Consider the following 22,380-nt stretch of genomic DNA (forward strand, 5'->3'; position numbering starts at 1 on the left):
GTACGCTTGTAGTTCAATGACTTCGATGCCCTAGCTACGACAAACATTTCAATTAACAAATTAAGAGGGTAAGTAATGAAGTACAGTTAAATCTGGATATACCAAAATTGATAAATTCCCGGGAAAATTTGTCATAACGAGGATTTCGTTATATGCAGGTACGGATTGAAAATTAGAAAAATAAATGCACAAATAAACAAAAGGGGGACTGAAGACAGAGCTAACCAGAAAACACTTATTTCACAGTAACTGCATTATTATTGCGATAGAAATTGTATGGACACTCTAGGCGGGTTTTTGCCATCGCCGCCATGTTCCATAACAGGCCCCCGCGCATTGTAACTTTCACGAGCGAGTAAAAGCGCACGAGTGCTGCTGAAGCAGAGATCAAAAGAGTCTGCACATCTTATATCGCCTGGAAACTGCATAAGATAACATCTCCTGTGTGTTAGAACTGCCGTCGAATGCTCCAACAGAAAGTAAACCACCCGTCTTAAACGAGCACTTTTCCCTGGAGCGGCCGTATTTGCTCACATCAATGTTTTGTACGAGTTTCGCGATATCAGATCCAGAAGAGTTGGCTGCCAGCCTTACTTTTTATAACATTACAATTTTTCTTGCTATTGCGTTCATAGCATTGCATTCAACGTGCCGTCATGTTGCCAGAACTAATCGGCTAATCGTGAAAGCTACCAGCCTGCAAACTCGCGGCACAAGACGGAACGAAGATGTGTCGTCACCGTGCTCACGGAGAGTTTCCAACAGCGCCTAATCTGACATCCCCGCGGTGGTGAGGATACAGGTGGTGAGGATACATCCCCGCGGTGGTGAGGATACAGTGAGGATAAGCAATGAATGCGATAGCAACAACTTGGAATGTAACGCTGAGAACGGCAAGCAGATAAAAACGTGCAGCGCGTGGCTCATGCACGAATGACGCACGAAAATAACATACACAGGGCAAGAGCGAACTAACAACGCTTATTGCTCGACACTTAACGCGCTGTTTAAACAATAACGAGGCATGAAACGCAATCACAGGTGGAGATATGAGTGCGAACTAACAAGTGCCCTAGTTGTCCCTGCACTGTATTTGAAAAGCGCACTCTTTTTGTAAACGTCCCTTGCCCAGCGAGCGAAGAGATCTTTGTGCGCCCGGCAATTAAATGCAATCCTTCCAGTCAAAGTCGAAGGCGCGCAATTTTTCTCACCGAAGGATAAGCGCGTGCGCACAAGCTTCAATCCCCCCCCCTCCCCCCAACTCGTGGGGCAAAGTACCAACGCCTCCTAAACAAAGTACGCGTTGGAGATAAGCACGCGTTTGCGCATCGTGACGAGCTGCAGGGCGCCGAGCGCGGGGGCAGCTTTTTCTTTCTTTCTTGAGTTTTCATATATATATATGTGCGAGTGTACTAGTGTGTCCAATATATATATATATATATATATATATATATATATATATATATATATATATATATATATATATATATATATGCGATAAATGGCGGCGGCAGCAAACAAAAAAATTCATCCGACATTGTCCTATAATTATATAGCAATAATAATTTTAAAAAAAGGTGAATGTCGTCGAGGCCACACTATGTGCGCGCATCGAAAACGAAGAGCGAACGACACACGGGCACAGACACAGATACCGCGGAAAACTATTCGGTAAAGCGCCTTCCATAGGCAACGTGGTTCCACATATATGATGCTAACTGAAAGCATGGCACTGCCAATGAGCAAAAGTAGTTTGGCTTTTTTTTTGTTTTGGTTTGGAGTGGGGGAGGGGGGGGGGGGGCACACTTGCGCATGCGCCCGCGGCGGCGAGAACGGCGGCCACGCCGGCTCGTGGGGTGCAGGCCCGCCTGCCCACCTCGCGCACACCTGCACGCAATAACGAGCGCTCGCTCTCGCCTGGTGCGCCGTGCGCGCCGGCGCTAGTCCGCACTTTGTCGACGATGGGGCAGTCGCGGAAAGTGCACGCTCGTACCAAAATACAGAGCGAAATTCCTAGATTGTTCGTGGGGAAAATTCGTTATATCAAGGTTGTCTCCCGCTATTACTTTGTTGCATAGAGGCTGCAAATACATGTGCTTTTATGTAGGAACGGCGGAGAATTGAAAAACTTTGTTATATCGAGGAATTGGTTATATGGAGGTTAGTTATAAGCAGGTTTAACTGTATCGCTTACTCATTGCTAGATCTATTGCAAGTGCAAGTGACAGTGCAGTTCACCTTGCGAGGGTACTTGTACGGCGCGGTGTGCTTCTTGACGTACTGTTGCAGTTCTTCGGCCAGACACTTGAAGTCCTGAGACTTGTAGTCTGGATGTAGTACAATGAAGGCCTTCACTACTTCCCCACGGTCAAGGTCGGGGCTTGCGACTACGGCACACTCCACGACTGCTGGGTGCTCTATGAGTATGCTCTCGACTTCAAAGGGTCCTATACGATATCTGCAAGGTGTGAACAGAGGCAGAGTGAATGTGGAATCTGTCATGCATGCTTCTATCATAAGCTTACACCACCACTACACTAAAGGCAAATAGCATTTGATGTCGCAAGTAGAAGGTCCATGCTTCGGAGTGTCTAAAACGTCAATACAGTCAAACCTTAATATATCGAACACGGATATATCGAATTATTGCCCATATCGAACGGTTCCTATATCACGCGAGAAATCGCATGCATTATTGATTTTTTATTTCGAACAAGGTTTGACATATAATGGGTATATCGAACTCAGCCATCCCAAACCGCCCGCGCTCCATTGACAGGCGGCGAGCTTTCCGGCAACTCTCGAAAGTAGCGGTAGAGCGGCGGGCGTTTACGAATGCTGCACACATCGATGGCGCCGAGAGCGCCACTTTTAAGGTAGCGGCGTACGCGCGCTGCAGCTTTGCAGCTTGCAGTCGTTGCAGTCTCTATGGTGTCAACGGCACACTGCGCACTTGTTGGGAGGATTCGCTCGCAGGATTTCAAGCTGGACGGTTGTGCCCTCGCGATCTCCGACGCCAGCGTAGCTCCCGCCGACTGGTTCGCCCTCCGCGGTCTCCCGACGCCGTGCAGCTCTCGCATTGTGGCGCCCCGCCCTTGGACTGCTTCGACCGGATCCCCACTTTTCTATCTCCTTTTTTCCGTGGCTTGCCTGTCTATTTCTTCATCTATTTCATTCTATTCTTTTTATCCCTCCCCCCCCCCCCCCCCCCTATAAGGCACTGCGCCGTGTCGCCTGAAGGCAGACAGAAATTAGGTGCCTTCTTCCTCTTCCTTACAACCACTACCACCACCACTTGTTGCAAGCTCCTCCCCCGTAGCATTGGCAGGCATCGGTCGTTGTGCTCGCAGTGTTCGTGCGTTCGGAGTTAGGCCTGTCGCGCGCGACAAACCTAACTCCGAACGGCGAGCTCACGGATGTGGAGATTGTCGCCGAAGCTACTGCTGAGCAGCAAAATGAGGACTCTGCCGAGGTGGATCCCGCAAGCGCTTATGGTGCCCCGCTCCCGACATCAGCTGAGGTCGTAGCTGCCTTGGCGCTTGTGCGCCACCACTGCGGCGCGATTGAAGGCACCGGCCTATCACTTATGGATCGCCTCGACTATATTGAGGACCCTGTCGTCAAACACGCCATGGCCTACAAAAACCAGGCTACTCTATTTCAATATTTTAAACCAACACAATAAATACTATGTTTGAATCTTCAAGTGAGTATTTACTGCACCACGCTTGAACGGTTCGTTGGTTGTTTTCAGCAAGCTGTTGACGCATTTTTTGTGATTTTTTTATATCGAATTCTGGATATATCGAACTATTTCGCTATCGCCGCGCCGTTCGATATATCGAGGTTTGACTGTATATTATCAACAGCATTGTGCTAGTAATCAAGAAGTTAAGGTAAATGTAGGACATGATATGCCTCACCAAAAGGAAATATTGGAACACAAGACCGATGACGTAGAAGGGCCTCAGCTAAATTGACCACAGGAGCTCATACTACTCTCAACAGTGAAGAACAGCTCAGTGCATCATAATACGTGATGAAATACAACTACACTTAAACCTCGATATAACAAACACGGATATAACAAAATATCTGTTATAGCAAAGTAAGTGAAAAATAGTCTTGCAATAAATACAGTGTTGAGAATAACCCTAATAACGAATTCTCAAATAAAACAAACTTATTTTCTTGTGACATTTGACTTTGCTATAATGACATTTGAGTGTAGTGCACTTCAGTTTGATTCATGCAAAAAAGAACTTTTTGACGATACCATTGTTTCATTTCTGCCAGGCTGTGCTCCATCTCAAGCCCCCTGCTCCAATGTGCCACAGCGCTGGCTTTCAGGCAGTAAAACTGGCAAAAAAAACGACTCTGTTTTCCGAGGGCCGGCGGTCTGAATCGTGCTTGCAGGGTGAAAACTACTAAAACATGACTTACTTTCAAAATTGGCATTTGCTTGCTACGAGACAAGCACTACAAAGTTTCTGGAACGCTTCTTCAAAAATTTATGTTGGCTTAACATTTGCCTTTAGCAGTGCATCTTTCTGGAACATCATCAAATCAAAGTCATAAAAAAGAACCACAGCCTGCATTTTAAATTGGATAGCTCCGAATGACCCACCCTGCCGAGATGATGACGTCATCCGCACGGGAGTAAAACCAGAAGTACCCGTCCACGTCCATGGAAGCACGGTCGCCCGTGTAATAGAAACCGTTTCGAAACACGTTGGCCGTCCTTTCTGGGTCATCCTAGAAGGTTCAACAAAAAAAAAAAAAAGGACACCCGAGATCAAGCGCGTTGAAAAGTACTCTGTTCCGAAATACACAACAAAATTCTTGAATCGGTGAAACACAAAACCTGGCATAAAATTCGATGTACGTAACTGCGTCCACTGCTCTCTAGTTGCATCACTGATGACACTGGCAACAGACAGCCCGTATCAACCCCTGAAAACTATGAATTCTGAATACCAAGAAGATTTGCAGACTATAGAGACTTTTATAAGCAGCAAAACAACAATAAACTCCCATTAAACAAAACTCTCTTAAACGAAACTGCTGCTTAAATAGAACAAGTGCCTCTAATACGATTAGTTTTGCATTTGAATATTGTGCCCCTGTTTATATCTCAGTAAACCAAACTCCTCTTAAATGAAACCCATTTTCTTGGTTCCTTCAGGTTTCGTTTAAAAGGGGTCTACTGTACCAAGCACCAGTTTGCGAGTTCAACAAAAGATCAAGGTCTTATTTGGCGTGCACTGTAAACAACGGAAACCTAAGCAAGAATCATTTACAATGTACACCTTTCTTTAAAAACAGGCGGACAGGTGACAAAAACCTCTGCTGCAGCACGAACTTGACATCGTAACGTAGAGATGAATCAAGAACAAACGTCGTTTGAAGCTACGGAAGTACAAAGATTAGCGAAAAATCATTTGCTAATATCCACCAATCCCCATCTTGATAGAAAGATGTACCGGTAGCGTGCATATACACTGATGCAGTATTTCTTTTCAGTAATATTAGCAGGCAACATTACACACTATAGAAATATCACTTCACTCCCACCTAACGAGTTCGCATGTGATGAAATAGCTCCTATGCAACTTATATTCATTTCGTTTTTATCATTACATAAGGCAACACTAGGCACGACTATGTATTTTGAGGATGTATTTGCACCAACATGAACCCTCAACATCGATAAGGTGGCAAACATATCACGCACAAAACTGTTTTATTCATAATTTTAACTTTTTTAGCATGCACAGAACACAAAAACAGGAAAGTGTTTTCTTCGTCTTCACTATGGCAACAGTCCTACTTCCACAGCCCAGCAGCTATATACTATATGATATTTGCTATACGCTAATGCCCGTGACGAAATGCTCAAGTTTCCTCTATTATATTTATGCCGCCTATGCACATCAAGGTGCGAGTGCACTAGTGTGTCTTTCATCCAACAAGATGGTTTCCATTTAGCACTTGTCACGAGTCTCACATGAAATAATAGTTTATTTTTATTGAGTGTTACAATTTCGTATTTTTGGACCATAGTTGTAATTGCGTTTGCATGGCTCCACCTTGGTTCCTGGCAGCGTCAGTCAAGACCAGAAAATGTTGCAGGAATGTCATTGTTGCACATACTGAGAGCTCACCCTGTAGCCAGCAAAGAGCCCAAACGGTCGCTTACTGCTGATGTCTACAGCGATAAGGCCCGTCTCACCGACAGCCACCTCCCTTCCTTTCTCGTCGTGAATCTGGAATACAGTGTGTCATTTAAAATTCCAGTCTTGTCCTTTTACAAGATCACTAAAGATATTGGCTTGTGTGATAAGCAGTGTACGTAACTTTGCTTGTTGCAATTATCGTTAATAAAACATTAAACACCCTAAAAATGCTTGTGCTGCACCAACCTTGCATGTAATAGCACTAACCATAGGAGGGTCAAAATTTTTTGCTAATTGCAACCCCCAAGGGTGAATCTTTTTTCTCACCGATTTAAATTTTTCAAACAAAAATATTCGTAACTCTTTTTTAGGTTGACCATAAAGTGACGAAATAATCAATTATGCTAATTGTTACATACATATACTTTATTCATGAGGAAGATCAAAATCAATTCCAGAAAAAAAAAGCTTCGAGGACTGAAAATTCTAAAAAACTTATAAATGTTAAAAGATGATGCATTGCAATAAGCGTAGTTCGTAGAAATACGAAAATAAGTGCAAGAAGCGGCGTCAAGTGAAAACACAAACCAAGAAGAGTCACCTTCGGTTCCTCAGCATCATGTCAGTGCACGCCTTTGAGATGTTGCTTTTACATCAAAATTCGATTAAATCATTAATAACTCCTTGTATGATGGCTTGACATACAATGAATCTGGTTTGGATTCAGCAGTGGAGCAGCAATTCAGAGGAATTGCCACTCAACTTGCAGCAGAGCGACCGGCTTGCACTTCAGTATTGCAAGTGCACTAAAAAAAACTGTAAGATTGTTTACGCATGTGGAAATCTATCACAAGCGATAAAATTATAATAATGCTTTGCCCTATCACAAAATGAGACGAAGGCAGTTTTTGCAAGTCCCCAAAATGGGACACGCAACCACAGTGCCACTGTTTGTGTCGGTCGGTGCCTGCACAGAAACAGGCATGATTGTGAGCAATAAATGAGAGATTCACGAAATGACCACAGTTTGAGAGAATCTAAAACAGACTTCGATCAGTCTTGGGGGCGTAAAAAGTGGGGAAACACACGAAGGATGGAACTGAAACTATCCACCACGTGTGACCCGATGCGTGCGGCAGATCATTAGCCGTTGTACTGCTGCAGCAAGGCATTAAAAAAAAGATAATACAGAAAGACATCGACAGAAGTAAAACAGTCCCTGTATTCGCACAAAGTGGCAGCATACGCTAAGCAGGAGATATGATTGGAAAAAGAGCATGCTTTTTAAGCATGCAATTACGTACATGTATGTCATTGACCCTGAAAAACTTATTTATTTATTTATTATTATTTACTGCACAGCTAGTTGCACTAGCCCTGACCTACGTACGTACGTGTAATCGGAGTGACAACAGTTAATAAACATGCTGCGTTTTCAGGAAGATCATGATTTCTGAAATATTTCTCTCTGCTCATACAGAAATGTTGCTGTGAAAGAGTTTTTTCCAACTTAGGAAGATTATTTATCAGAAATAAGCCTGCAGACTATTGTTCTAGTATCAGAATTGCGTAGGTATCAATTTTTCTTCTCACGAGGTCGACTTGCTGAAACAACACTTGGAAAACCAAAAACTAAACGAAGATGCTTTTGAAGAATGCGCAAGTTCTGGCAGGTTGGTAAGTGATGAGCGCAAGTCACGCCTGTTGAGTTCCTTGTGGTCCGTGCTTACAGATACATACTGTTTCGCATACGCTCACTTTACGCAAAAGTTGTGCATAACAGAACTTGTGTAATGAATGGCTTGTGGTTCTTGTACAAAACTACATTAAGAGTGAACCAGAGTCACGGATGGTTAACTGCAATGTTTCTAGCGAAACTTCCTAAATAATAAAGGTACTGGCCTGTAGCAATATGTTCCTTGGTGGAATTCCCATAGAGCCGGGTTTGATTGGATGATGCTTGGGTGATGCACACAACACCACCTGGAACCAAAGGATGTGCGTTAGGAAACTTGGCCAACGCCACTGAACCGTAAGCCTGCTACATGTTGAGGACAACACAAAACACTCTTCAACAGCAGAGTTGTTCAAGCCCCGAGAAACCCCATTGGTCATGAACATGAATTATCACCATCATGAAGTGGCACGTGCTCTCTTCATCCTCCTCTTCATCTTCTATTTCGTTCCCAGGAGACGTGTGCCAGTTTGTGTGGTGTAGGATGCAATATCTCTGATCGGCAAAAGAATGTGTACTGAGAGAGAGAAAGGAAGAGATAAATAGATGGGAATTCTCGTGAGCTCAACATTTCAGCTGGGCATTTGAACCCGCGTACTACCCACTATTCGAAAGGGAGTGTCATAACTGTGCAGCTATCCAAGCATGCCGGTAGAAAAAAAAAAACATTTATGGGAATTGCATGGCCATCCCATGCTCTTGTCTTGTGAATGTGTTTGTTTGCGCTTGAAATGCCCTTCAACTACGCACCATCTTGCCGAATTTCAAGTGTTGCTGAACCATATCATCGCCATGGTATGGGCAACAAAACGATCAAAAACTGGCAGAGAAAAAATTAGCACAAAAAACAGGAACGAAGAAGGAACCTCATGAAAACAGCGCAAAATTATTTTTTTGGGCTGAATTCTAATGTGATGCTGAACCAACTCACCCAACAAGCCCCTCTTTTGAATAAAAAGATAAAAAGAGAAAAAAATAGAGGTGGAGAGAGAAAGAAGCATGGCATAGTCATGTACAGTATAGTATAGCAAGTGGGTTGGAAAGGAAAGTGAGAGTGGTGAGAAAAAGGAGACAGGAGAGGATAAAGCATAGCAAATGACTGCCCTAGAAAGATGTCTGCCTCGCAAGCCAGATACCTGCAGCCCTTCCCTTTCCCTCCTACCTCGTTTCTAACGAGGGCAGTAGCTGGCGATTCTTGTGGTGGCTACTTCCAACACACGTGTGCATTCGCACACTACCCGAGGCCACAGCCCCATTAAAAACAAAAGGGAAGAATGTGGTGCCATCACTTGGCAAGCGAAGACAACTTGAGGCAGGACTGTTACAAGGGGATAGCGAGCAAGACCACAAGAATCTTTCTAGAGGAGGCACTGGCATAGCGTGCTCTTGCATAGTATACTACACGATGTAAAATAAATGTGAGGGTAAGGCCACGAGCTTAGCCATTTATTCAGTATTCGCACCACTTGTGCATAGCTGCCCCAATTTTTAAAGGAAAAAATATATTGCTCAACATATTACTCTTGAAGTCTGCATGTTAATGTCGAGCATTAAGGCGAGCCCACTTTATGCCTCTAAATGCTGCTAAACGCTTTAAAATATTGGGCGTCAGAATTTGTGATTAATCAGAGTCATTTCATTCTATATATATACTCGTGCCGACCATATAGATGCTTGACACAGGTAAACGATCGGCTCTGATACCAGCTTGTGACAGTGTTTGCGAGGTATTACTAGTTACTAAACTGGTCACGTGGAAATTACTTATGTTCATATGCACATAATAATATTAATACTAATTACTATTATTATTTTCAATACTGCCAGTCTCACTTGAATGCCAAAACAGCTGGGCATACTGAACACGATGCAAGTAAAACAGAATATGCACATTACAGAGTACAATTGCGTTTCATACAAAGAAGACCTGTATGATGTGATACAATATTAGTACTATATACAACAAAATAATGAAGGTTAATACAATCTAATTCAGAAGCCATTCAAAAATAATAACTACACAGCTTAACATGCAGAGTATGTGCTCTTTTGGCATAGTCTTTCTAGCACATAAAACCTAAAGACATTCATCACTTAAAGCACATCTAAAAGATGTCTCGTGGATGTCTATACAACGTCTACAGAACGTATAAATCATGCTATGGGGTGAGAAACACAAGACACCTACCGTTTCAGTCTGGCCATACACTTCTCGGATCTCAACTCCCGTTAGATTTTGCCATTTCAGCATCACCTCAGGGTTCTGCAGAAAAGCAGTTGTGCAGGTGGTGACTCAGCGTGCTTCATTTGCACAAATAGAGCATATTCTTTAGCGTAAGTTCAGGGGTACTAGCACTGATCTAAAAAATTTATTAGTCGTTACAACAACAATGTGATAAGAGCATATAAATATCTTTGAAAATGATAAGGTGAACCTAATTGAATGGAAACACCTGTGATTTAATACCTGCTACAATATATGCTGTCAAGAGGACTCTGCGCCGTAAGTGAAGACACTATCCCTCATGATGAGTTAGCTGAAGCAATCAGAACTGCCTGCACAACTCTTTTCCATGTAGCCATGGAACGGATTCCGTAAAGGCGCATATTGCCTCACGAACTAACTGCCGCAAACATTTTTAGAACTCGTCCGATACGAGTGTTGCTACAAAGATTTGTCACATGCTACAATCGATTTTTCAATTTTTTTTGCCCACATGAAAGCATTGGAAGCTAAGCAGGGAGGGATGGCATAGGGCAAGAAGGTACGTCACGAACACTTAGCTTTTTTCTCTTCGAACGGACGGCTTTTCTGTGCGATCACGCATGCACGCACGTACAGGGCGCAGCCTTCCCCCCCCCCCCCAAACCCCGGTAACTCTCAAATCATGCTCAAATAAGCCAATGACGATACTGGGGCCTGTGATGCAGTGACTTTACAGTTGAGAGAAAAGAGAGCGATTTTCAGATAACTTTGAGAGAAACTTGGGCTAGTTGGTGCGCAGTCATATTTGAAAGTTTTTTCAGCGTGCGAACATTGGAGAAAACGAACGAGGTAGAAAGAAACAGCGCTCTTTCTGTCTACACTGTCCCTTTTTTGCTATGTTCACGCACTGAAAAAACTTGCAAATATAACCTTGAGAATTTTTCGCAAGTTCCATGCCGTGTGCTGCATTGTAATATTTGCTTGCATGCTTTGGGGAGCCTCGACTACTGATTGGCCCCGTGTTCGGATCATGCTCAAAAAGTGGCGCAGGCATTAATGGGTCCTAGGGGGGCTCATGAAGTGTACAAGCATTGTTTGTTTTGTTGTTAATGTTGTTCTGCCTCAGTGAATCACTGCAGCCACAGTGATCACTATAGTGCACTGCAGCCAAAGAGCCGTGACATACTCAATAACAGAGCGCTGTAGCTATCAAGCCATTATACCACACCACACAAGATAGGTAGCGCATATACAAGACAGGTGTGATTTTCATGCGTACCACAACGTACCATGGGCTCTCCGGCGGATATGCAGTCAACGAGGCTTTTAAACTGGAACAGGGAGGGGTCCTGCTGGAGTAAGGCACGGTACACGGTTGGAGGTGCACACAGCTTGCTGACTGGGTAGTCCCGCAGAACCTGGAAGACAGATATAATCTCTCCATTGTGGCAAATGAGTAAGAAGGTTAAAAAATGGCTACGGCTCTGCTCTCTTCTTGTCCCTTAGGGTTACACCTATCATTTTTCCTTCCTATTGCTCGTTACGTCGTCCTAAACTTAGGTTGAACCCTCTCTGTAATTCTCTAGGCTCTGTGGGTAAGTAGTAATAAAATGAAGCTGTTATATACCTTCCTCTTGATTGATAGCGGCAATCTACCAGTCGTCATTTGAGAATGCTTGCAGAGTGTGCTCCACCCCACTCTTGTTTTTAGTTACTTCAATATGGTGGTTCAGCTCTGCGGTTACTACCTGTCCAAAGTAAACATACTCTTTTACAACTTCAAGTGCACTACCACCTATCTCAAAGAACTGTTCTCTTCAGAGGTTGTTGTACACTACTTTTGTTTTCTGTAAATTAATTTATTACATTGTTACAATGGCCCCTCCGCGGTGGTCTAGTGGCTCATGTACTCGGCTGCTGACCCGCAGGTCGCGGGATCGAATGCCGGCTGCGACAGCTGCATTTTCGATGGAGGCGAAAATGCTATAGGCCAGTGTGCTCAGATTTGGGTGCACGTTAAAGAACCCCAGGTGGTCGAAACTTCCGGAGTCCTTCACTGCGGCGTCTCTCATAATCGTACAGTGGTTTTGAGACGTTCAATCCTACATATCAATCATCAATCATTGTTATAGTGAGATTTAAGTGTATTACTATTTGCATATTGCACGTCAACTATGAGCACCTTGCTTCATGGTCCAAGAGAGTGGACACAAGAGGATATTGCTACGGAACTGTGCCCAGCTGCCGTGGTAACTGGGACACTATGCGATGTTTGCTTTTTGTCGCGATAATACTCGAGGCTACACGTGTTCGGACTGACGTAACATTTTCCGGGCATACACGGTAACTGGCCTAACCTGTTGTTTTGCCACCTATCTTCTAACCAAGTGTGAAAGAAGAGTCATCAATAAAGTAATCAACTTGCAGCCAGTGTTGCCGTGGACAGGAACTTGGGCATCTGGGTCTGGAAGAAACAGGCCCCCATGAGCCAGGTGGGGAATGTGCCCCATGCCACTTTTGCCCAGCCAGGGTCGGCGATGCACCACACGACGTCGTGCTGCTCGGGACTGTGCACGTGGCTGCGTTGAGAGACGGTTCAAATATGTGATGTGGCGAGCTTGCGCGTATTCATACCCTGCTGAGAGCACTTTGGTGAATGAGCTAAGGATGTGTGATTGCTCTTATCAAAAAACATGTACAGAATACTGCGCGGGCCAATTTTTCCGGCCTTGCCCAGGCAAATCTGGCAACTGCCGAGCTCGGCCTGGCCTGTGCAGAGCCTCAGTGTACATCCCGAATTCAGAGGCTCTGAGTGTCCACAACAACGCAGTGTCACCTTGCAAGCTTAATCAAATAATCTTGGAGAAAAACGGCAGGCAAGTGGGAAGCCCTTCTTGATTCCTTCATGTACAGTAACTTATTGTTCCAGATTCAATGAAAAAACCCCACAGTTTTTAGCTGTGTGTAATATACTGCGAAAATGTTCAGCCTGCTATATTTATATGTTAGCCACTCCTGCTTACGGCTTCATTTTGAAGCCAGCAGAACCCCTGTAAATAAATAAAATAAAAAGTTGCATAGGTTCTTGGTAAGTATGTAAGTGCCATATATATTTATACATGCATCACATACAAAAATATTACAGCAAGATTATGACAGCTATCTTTCTAGAGCAATTTATATTGATAACGTGAATCGTAGGCGGAGTTACCGTGACGGCTGCGACTGCCTTCAGTTCAGAGCAACATTACGCGTCATGTGGTTCTTACTGGTGTTCCGCGACACCAGAGCTGAAAAAATTGATGCAGCCCACTAGCAGTGGAATCGTCCTGTACTTCGTTAAACCTTATTTCATGTCACCTTTGTCCAACACAAGCCATTTGCTCGGAATACCTGTTGTAAATTGTTCCCGGTATTACATACCAGATACACTGCCTTCGCTGCATTTTCCTACTATGCTACCAAGATGAAATGAACATGCTCATGCATCTCCAGACACTTGTCACATTCAATGGCAGGCTGCTGAACAATATTCGTCAAAGAAAATATCTACCGCATTATTTACGTAATTTTAGTGGAACCAGGACTGTAACAGACAAGGTGATTTTCCAGGCTGAAAAAAATTAAACAAAAACAAAACTGTGTGCATCGTTGCACTTTTCGGACAACTTGAATTTCCGCATTCATTTATAAAGTGAGGGTCGACTTCAAGTACCGAAAATCTAGAAAAAAAAGCTTGCGTTACATTCTCTCTAAGTAAGGTAGTTGGCTTGGCGAAAACAACTTCTGACCAAAGTGAAATCACGCACCATGCCGTTGACAAGTGGGCAAGGAAGTAGCCCTGATCGTGCTCCACCATCTTGGGGGGACCGGTCGTGCCGCTCGTGAAGAAGACTATGGCTGGATCCTCTGCGTACGTCGCGTTGCCCTGCGAGCGTTACATGCAGGCGTTAAGCAAAACCACCTACAACATTGTCAACTGTTGCAAACAAAAGTGTGGAACTGAAGTGGTTCCAATAGACAGAACAGAAATGACAACGCAGAAGCGATGCTCAGAGTGATAAAAAATGGCAATGAAATTTTCCCAACTGGAAATGTGTGTGCTGCTCATTAGCAACATTAGCCAACAATTCACCAACTTAAAGCTGCAGTTAACCACCATCCAGTGATGTGTATGTAGTGGTGAATTCCATTGGCAGATTCAAAGTGGCTGACGAACTCTGTGCCGGAGCACTCCACTCTGGCAGAGGGATCCAAAGAAATCTACCAGTAGAACACATGTGCTCCCACTGGAGCAAATGGCAAGTAATTGGAGGACACTGCGAATTCCAAAGTGTGTTCGGCAAATGTTTGTGATCGTTGAGATGGGGTCGGTCAGAAGGGAAAGCGATGCGTGCGTATTCCTTCTTGCATGACTGGACATGCTGGGCACTGCAATGCTACGCTGGCAAAACGAGAGCACTGTTATAGTTCGACGCGAGGCACAAACGACGACACGCCACTGGTGTCTGTTGGCACCGCTTGGCACCATTCCAGAGCACAAGGTGCTTGTGTCTTCCAGTCAAATCCGCCGCTTTTCACAGAGTAAAAAAAAAAGTGTTGCTCCGCAAAGTGGATCTCGTGACGGAGGTGCTTCAGATCTGCTCAAGGAACATAGGAGCACCCTCAGTCTTCCAATGCAGTAGACTTGCTCTACATGGAGCAGAAAAAGTACCAACGGAAGCGCTCCGAATCTGCTAATGGATGACACCAAAGGGCCACTCACTCCTATACAAAAACTCCATAACGATTTCTTAATGATGTTTTCTTTCAATATAACGATGCTTCTAGTTTATATTTCATCTTGGTTGTTGTTTCATATGATAGCTTTTCATGTCCTGCTAGAGCTTGTTACTGTTTTTTAGTAAAAGCCCAGTTTTCAACCCTGAAACTGCGCTTTGCTTCCAATCTTACACTTCACCTTAAATTAAAGCTTAAAATGATGCGCTATATCAGAGTAATGGCGGAACCCATCGACTTGGCAGCAAAAGTTCAGAAAAAAAAAAACAGGATGATTCAGCCATTCATTGATAAAAGATAAGAGGTATTAAAAATCACGGAAAGCTTTTACTGTGCGGTTTTATGCATTAAGACCATCATCTTTGGTAGGTGGTATGTTGAGATGGGAAAGATTCTGGATTAATTTTGACTGCCTCATGTTCTTTCACATGCACCTCAATCAAGTTGAGCATTCTTGCATGTCCGCTGATACGTGGTCTCTGTGGGCAAGATTGAACCCACGATACTGAACTCAGTGATGCAGCATCATTGCACTTACGTTATTTACTCGAATCTAAGGAGAGTTTTCTTTTTCTTTCCATATTTTTGCCACTTGACTTCAACCCTCGTGTTAAAATTGAGTACCGAAACTCAAGTTTGGGACGTTAAACCCCACATATCAATCAATTGAAATTCAATTTGTCTAAAACGTGCGATGATGCAGACAATTTTTTAATTTTTTTTTATTCCTGGACACAATGAATAGTCGTCCCTCGCATTACAAGTGAGTGAAAACGGTAAGCCAATGTGACAGGTTGAAGTGCTGCTCATAAAAAGGAACTGAAGCGTACCTCGTGCTCGCGAGAGTTCCGAAGCAATGAGTCGAACAGCTTCCAGTCGCTCCTGCAGAAAAAGACACACGGTAACTTTTTCTCAAACAAGTCCTCACAGTTTTGTCAACATGCAAAGCCTTCAATGATATCCTGAAGCCGAGATGCCCCGTTCCCCTCTTCGCCCTTCTCTGGGGGCACTCCTCTCTAGATCCCAAGAACATCCATTGCTTTCTAGGGGGGGCTCGTCTTTCAACTAGGGGGGAGCCGCGACGAACACAGCTGGATCGCGCCGGGAGCCAATCAGCCGCCATCAACCTCTCCGCACCGCCAGGTTCTTTATGGATGACCTACTGCAACAAAGCCGAAGTTCAAAGCCGCAAAAAAGACGAGTCTGAGCATTATCGCTCTCTCTCTCATGTGCTTCAATTTTGGTGCCTTTTTGCATCACCGTGCGGAACTTATCCGCGGCTTTGTTTTTAATTGTACTTTGTTGCACGCTGGTGGTGCTTAATGCTAATAGCGTCAGGCAAAGAACGTTTCTGTTACCACTGGCCTGAAGCTCGCCATGATCGCAACTCACCACGGTTTAGGGGTCCAGCTTTAAGTGATAGGGCTGCTGCATAGTGCTAGTACGTGGTGCGATAGTACGTGGTGCGAGCAGCCCTATCAGCTAACTGATAGGGCTGCTGCACGCTTCGCTAGCACGTGGCGCGATTGGAAGACTGGACAGTTTTGCAAGCGCGGATCTGTTTGTTATAAAGTAACTCCTAGACTTGCGAGTCGAGTACATTACAAAGTATTACCTGCACGTACAAGGATACGAAAGTGTATAGAACAGAGGCAAAAAGCACTGTTCGGTTCTGTTCTTCCCCATTTCCAATTTTTTTATACAGTGTTGGTAGCTTCCAATTGATTTATACCAACTTGCCCAAGCTTTAACTCTTTTGGTACATTGAACTAAATTGCACAAGAAACGACTACCTTACTCCTTCTTTCGAGACGGCCACCTTGTGCTGCACGCAATCAAAGCTTCCAACCACCTGCAAAGGCAAGAACCTATCAATTTAAAATTTTAAGAAGCACATGCATTCTGTGAATTCAAATTACATATGTGAATGGCAACAAAATGCTCAAGCATACGAACTGTGCACATGATAACATAAAATAACGTTCAATGAATTTTTACAAAAAGTATGCACATAAAGGGTCTGTAAAGAGACTGCTTCTGCATGCTCAAATTCTTGGCGGTTCCTTGCTGAAACTAAAAAGTGGCTCCACGGTGTGGTAAACGTAGATTCCAAAAGTGGATTCAGAAGAATGTAGATAATGTTGCTGCAACTCTATGGCAGAGGACAAAGTTTGCACATATTTCCTCCAGGTGGTGATAATTCTCACTGAACAAATGTTAAGCTTCACTTGAGCCCATTTCTTGCACATTTAGAACCGTGAATAGTAAACAGTGGAACTCATGAAAAGTTTTAAACTCTTCTGCAAGTTTCGACACGGTTCTGTCAAATTCACAGAACTCGGGCTCCACGCAAGAATCCTGTAGGGAACTGCCCAATATTATACCTGCCAGCTATAATCCTTCAGTATAAGCTGAAGGACCTGGGTTAGATTCCCAGCCATGACAGCCACATTTAAATTGGGGCGAAATTCAAAACCCACCCACATGCTTTAGCTTGTCTGACTACGGTGCACACCTCAAAACAACACCAAGTGCTTTAAATCATTGTGGAGTCTCTGCCCCCTTCCCCCTACGGTATGCATCACTATAATATCATCATGATTTGGCATGCAAAACTCCAGCAATTTAAAGGCGTCTTGCGACATTTTTCAGCATGGCCGGAAAATGCTGCCGATCAGTAGTCGAAGCTCCCGAGATCACGCGAGTCAAATATTATAGTACGCCACAGCTTCGACACTAAAATTCACTTTCCTTTCTCTTAACAAATGATGATACATACTCTGTAATCAGTGAATCACTTGCCTAGTATTCTGCCATTGGCTGGTTCGAACATGGCGCGCTCGGGAGTTACTGGGGCCGCCACAAGAGACTGCAACGTGTCCGTGCATGTGTGCGCAATCGAACCGAAAAGTAGTACGTTCGAAGAAAAAAGTGCTCTATGCCACGAGGCGTGTGCGACATACCTTTTTTCCCCGTGCCGTCTCTTCCTGCTTAGCTTTCAGCGCTTTCGTCAGGACGAGAAAATTCAATCGCAGCATGCGACAAATCATTGTAACTCCCCTCGTACTGGACGAATTATAAAATTTTTTTCTGCAGTGGTGAATTCGTGAGACAATAAGCTCCTTTAGTGAAGTCATTCCATGGCTCCTTGGAAACGTGTTGCAGGGCCCATTTAATTTACAATTTTTTAATGTCCGACATGATAACACAAACTTTTTTTAGTCTAGTACACTTAGCAAAAACACTCATGAAGACACCTGTAAAAATACACCAAGTGCACAATATAATGAAAAATAACAAAGAAACAACTCATTACACAGCCACAAAGCAGACAGCCTGCTTTTCACCTAACAGCTCATTTTAATTGAACACTTTAGATCTGCGGTCAGATATATCAAACCTTCAGGGGATCACAAATGAGTTCTATGTAGAGGTGATTCGATGTACACAATAATTCGTTATATGTGTGTTCGGCTGTGTTACCAAACTTAGAATGCAGGTCCTATGTGAGAAGTGAGCCAAGCAGTATTATGCGACATGTTACATTGTTGCTTCTATTAACACTCTTGCTGTTCGTGCAAAAGTGAATTACATGCATTTCGGCTTCACACTTTGCAAATCCCACTTTCTTGGCCCTGGTGATGCCTAGAAGCACATGCACTACGAATGTATGTGTTACACATACTGAAATACTATGAGCACACCGTGAGAAACAACAATCTCATGCAGATAAGAGAAGCAAACAGACTGTAAGTAAACAAAATAACAATTATACTAAGTTTAACATGTATGCAAGTCAACAAATTTTATATACACAAAAACCTCTGCATCACGAACCTGGTTATAACGAAATATTGGTTACAACAATTAAATGAAGAATAGTCTTGAAATAGGCATAATGTTACGAATATACCTTTATAAGAAATTTCCGGATATAACAAACTTATGGTCATGTAAGATGCAACTTGTCTATAAGGAGGTTTGAGTGTAGAAGGAAACGAGTATAGTGAACAAACAGCCTACATAGCAGGACCTCATCGACTGCAGCCATCTCGTTCGATCCGGCTATGATGCAGTCAGGTTGGAACTTGCCAAGCCGGAACTTGATGTCTTTTGCGGTGAGCATGGTAGTGCATGTAGTGAGGGTTATGCCTGAAAAGAGAGCATTGTGGAGGCAGCTGCTGATTGCCAACATTTCAAAATTACAGAACAGCAAAAACTGATGTGGAGAATCTATTTGCAAATTAATATAACCAGATTGATCCCATTAAGACTGCTCTACGAGTTTTGCAGGTGGGAGAAAAAGGATGCTAGTGTTCATGTACCAGCCGTTCTCTCCACTTATCTGTACTGTCTGTCGGCAATATTTCGTGTTTCGCCAACTGTACACTTTTTTTTTTTCAATTTCAATTTTGTTTCCCTGTATTTATTAATGCATTTATCTCTGATATTTTTTGTTTCGTACTTGCTCCCCTTACTCAATGCCCTATCGGGTCCTGTAAGGTATCATGAATAAATAAATAAATAAATGAATAAATAAATGAAAGCTCAAGGGACTGTTATGATGTTTATCTTGATTCAGAATCGGCGTTTATACCCACCACATCTGATGGCTCCCAAAAGAACCAGCCAGAACTCTGGCGTCTTCGGCAGGATCACCAAAAGCCGGCTGTTCTTGTCGAGGCCGAGGTCGTGCTTGAGGAAGCCAGCCACCCTGCATTCAAAGTGCACACACGAAATAAATGGTCGGCAGACGCGATTACCAAAAGCGACTGTCGCAAATGTGCAAAGAGTTCAACCCGACAGGAGGAGTTGAAATTCTGTCTGCCCATCCATACGTACCCACAGACGATAGTTATAGCGCGAGAACGGAACGACGACAAAGAGACAAGAAGGGGACGAGCGCTTGTCTCTTTGTCGTCGTTCTGTTCTCGTGCCACAACTATCGTCATGTCATAGCAACTAGCTCAAACTGCCACACTTCTAAGTAACCACAGAACTTTGAAGCTACTCGATTAGGCAAGCCGATAATGCGTATTCTGGCATGGCAGAAATGCTAACAACTGTATATTTCATGGCATCTGGAGCACTACAAAGTGACCATAGCTTGTCACATGACAGGACATCTAACTAGGTATTTAGGGAAAACTCTAAGGTAGCCTTTTTTTTTCAGCTTTGCACTAATTGTCTGCACTAATTCTAGCACCACCAGATCGCACAGAATACTTTGAGTATTTGTTGTTCTTGAAATATCACTTCAAGATAAATATATGTGCAGTGACTCCATATGTCATATTCTTATTTCTTACTTCAATGTGAGACGTTTATGCACACTACCGGATTTTGTTTCAAAACCAGGATTATGCATACATTGTCATATGATCTTGTTCAAACACATATATGCCAACAAAGAAATGGAAGCTACCAAGGCTAGATAAACAAATATTGTTCAACATTTTATGTCATGTGCGCAGTGGAAGTAAGATTTAGATGCACGGTGTGGGGCTATCTATCATGCTCACATCGCATGAGTGACAAGAAAGCTGCATCGTGGAAACAGATTATCCTCATTATTTTTTCATTGTGATTACTTGCACAAGCGTTGTGACACATCTACAAGTTACAAATATGCATTGACATACTTACAGATACTCATTTGCGACGTATGAACTCAAGCCATTTATTCTGATGCCATCTTCACCAAATCGCACCAGTGTGCCCTGTCGCGCTGCTTCTTCCAATCCTTGCAGGGCATGGATGCCCCAGACCGATTTGTCGAAAATGGAATTACATGCAGAAGGTGTGCGACATCTCGTGCTAATAAATTGTGCTACGAATATGGTTGTGGAGTGACGCAGACATGTGTTGGCGAGGTGCTCTTCGAAGTGATGCAGACAGCAAGTGTGTGTGGCTCTTAAACCGTCTTGTTTCGCTAGCTAAGTTATTTGTGTTTGGCACGAAGGATGCGATTTGGACCACCTTACCTCTGGGATAGACGGCTGAGGTCTGAAAAAGTGTACTTGATATCCGGCTCGTTGCCACTTTCCTTGGCAAACCAGAAGCCTGGCATGTCACCCCGGCTCTTTTTCTGTGTATAAAAAAAAATTAACACAGCCAATCAGCATGGCTGTAGTGTTATAGTTGCATTCGTATTGGGATATGAAGAGATAGATAACCGAATATCCGCTGCGTTGAGCAAGTCGAAATTAATGCATGTGGTGCATATATATTTGTACATGATAAAGCTAGGTACAAAAAGCTAAAAATCAAATGAGCCAGACAAACGTACACGCTCATGTATCTTCCATTCTCAAGTATTAATCGGTCACACTTCCACTTGGCTTCCAGCTTAAGACAACTACAGTCACTGTTCATCTTGCTTGGAATCGGATATCCAACCGTTTTCCAGTTGGTTTCTAACTGGGAGTCCACTTGATCCTAGTTAATTGCGGTCAACACCAACTTGAATTACCACTACCACTTGAATTACCACGGTACGCCTCCGCGAAATCGTCCGGATCGATGATCGAAGAACATATGCGGAAAACAAACGCACCGTACACGTATAGGACAACCGCTACGTTGCACATACCTGCTTCTCGGCCGCCCAGAAGTCGATAATGTCCCTCGAAAAGTTAAATTCCTTCGGCGGGTCATGGAGCACATCCCAGCAACCTTCGACGTCGTTGTTACTGCAATTTAACAGTGCTTTGTGAGAGACGCACGCGAGCATATGTTGAACGATATAATGCCCTAGCATGTGTGACAATCGCAATTAATCTGCACGCCTCGGCAGCATTACAAAGCACTTACGACAGGTATCTGTGGAGACGGCTGGCAAATCTGACGTGCTTGAAGTCTGCTCGCCTATTAAAATTTAACGGCACCGGTAGGCGACACTGATGCGAATTAACAAAGCGAGCGGCGATGTTCATCTCTTTGCAGTCGACTCGTTATATTTTCAACATCCACTGCTTTGACAGCGTGCAGTTCAGCCGCCCCGCCCTTTGACTACCCCTTCCAGGCGTTATATAACGCCGTCGCTTGAAGATAAACGTATCTCGAAGCACTTCACAAATCGCTGAAGCGTTTATTATCCTCGATCGCGGCTGGTAGCCGGAAAGAAAACACGAACACGCATGCGAACACGTGACACGATTTTACGCGCGCTATAGGAGAACCGAAACCGATGAACTGTCGGGGAGTAGCGAAATCACTTTCAACAGGTGTCTCTGAGCGATAAATATTTACTGCGTGATAAACAGCCGGATAACTACAGCGAGAAACGATCCTACGGCCTCATTAAAGTCTCTGTCGTTGATATGAGGCTGCAGCTGTTCCTGTAAAACTTTAGAAACGTGCAAAAGCAATAACGAAACCGAAACTACACATTGACATGCTTAATTATTAACTAAATGCATACAGTAATGCACACTTCAGGCTTTTTATCAGAAAAGTTACATCAATTTTTTGAACGCTGCTAC

General features: G+C 43.7%; 1 protein-coding gene across 4 annotated transcripts in view; it reads right to left on the reverse strand.

Annotated features, from left to right (window-relative positions):
• The window catches only part of LOC119180154 (acyl-coenzyme A synthetase ACSM3, mitochondrial), a 28,551-nt gene extending 6,532 nt beyond the window's left edge, over nt 1-22,019 (reverse strand). The window contains exons 1-17 of one of the 4 annotated variants that reach the window (XR_012884853.1): nt 21,710-22,019; nt 21,489-21,588; nt 20,881-20,984; nt 19,498-19,610; nt 18,930-19,048; nt 16,690-16,748; nt 15,727-15,778; nt 13,927-14,045; nt 12,543-12,696; nt 11,407-11,535; nt 10,100-10,174; nt 8,079-8,159; nt 6,165-6,266; nt 4,628-4,755; nt 4,444-4,550; nt 4,277-4,359; nt 2,403-2,458 (exon numbers count right to left, since the gene is read on the reverse strand). Coding sequence is in view for 2 of the 4 variants with exons in the window: in XM_037431294.2 (XP_037287191.1) it covers nt 2,239-2,458; nt 4,628-4,755; nt 6,165-6,266; nt 8,079-8,159; nt 10,100-10,174; nt 11,407-11,535; nt 12,543-12,696; nt 13,927-14,045; nt 15,727-15,778; nt 16,690-16,748; nt 18,930-19,048; nt 19,498-19,610; nt 20,881-20,984; nt 21,489-21,588; nt 21,710-21,831 (1,677 nt within the window). In the remaining 2 variants the exon portion in view is untranslated. The other 3 variants (XR_012884854.1, XM_037431294.2, XM_075868973.1) reach the window with 3 other exon arrangements.
• Between the last annotated feature and the right edge of the window lie 361 nt (nt 22,020-22,380).

This window comes from Rhipicephalus microplus, chromosome 7 (assembly GCF_043290135.1).
Source record: "Rhipicephalus microplus isolate Deutch F79 chromosome 7, USDA_Rmic, whole genome shotgun sequence".
NCBI classification, from domain to species: domain Eukaryota; kingdom Metazoa; phylum Arthropoda; class Arachnida; order Ixodida; family Ixodidae; genus Rhipicephalus; species Rhipicephalus microplus.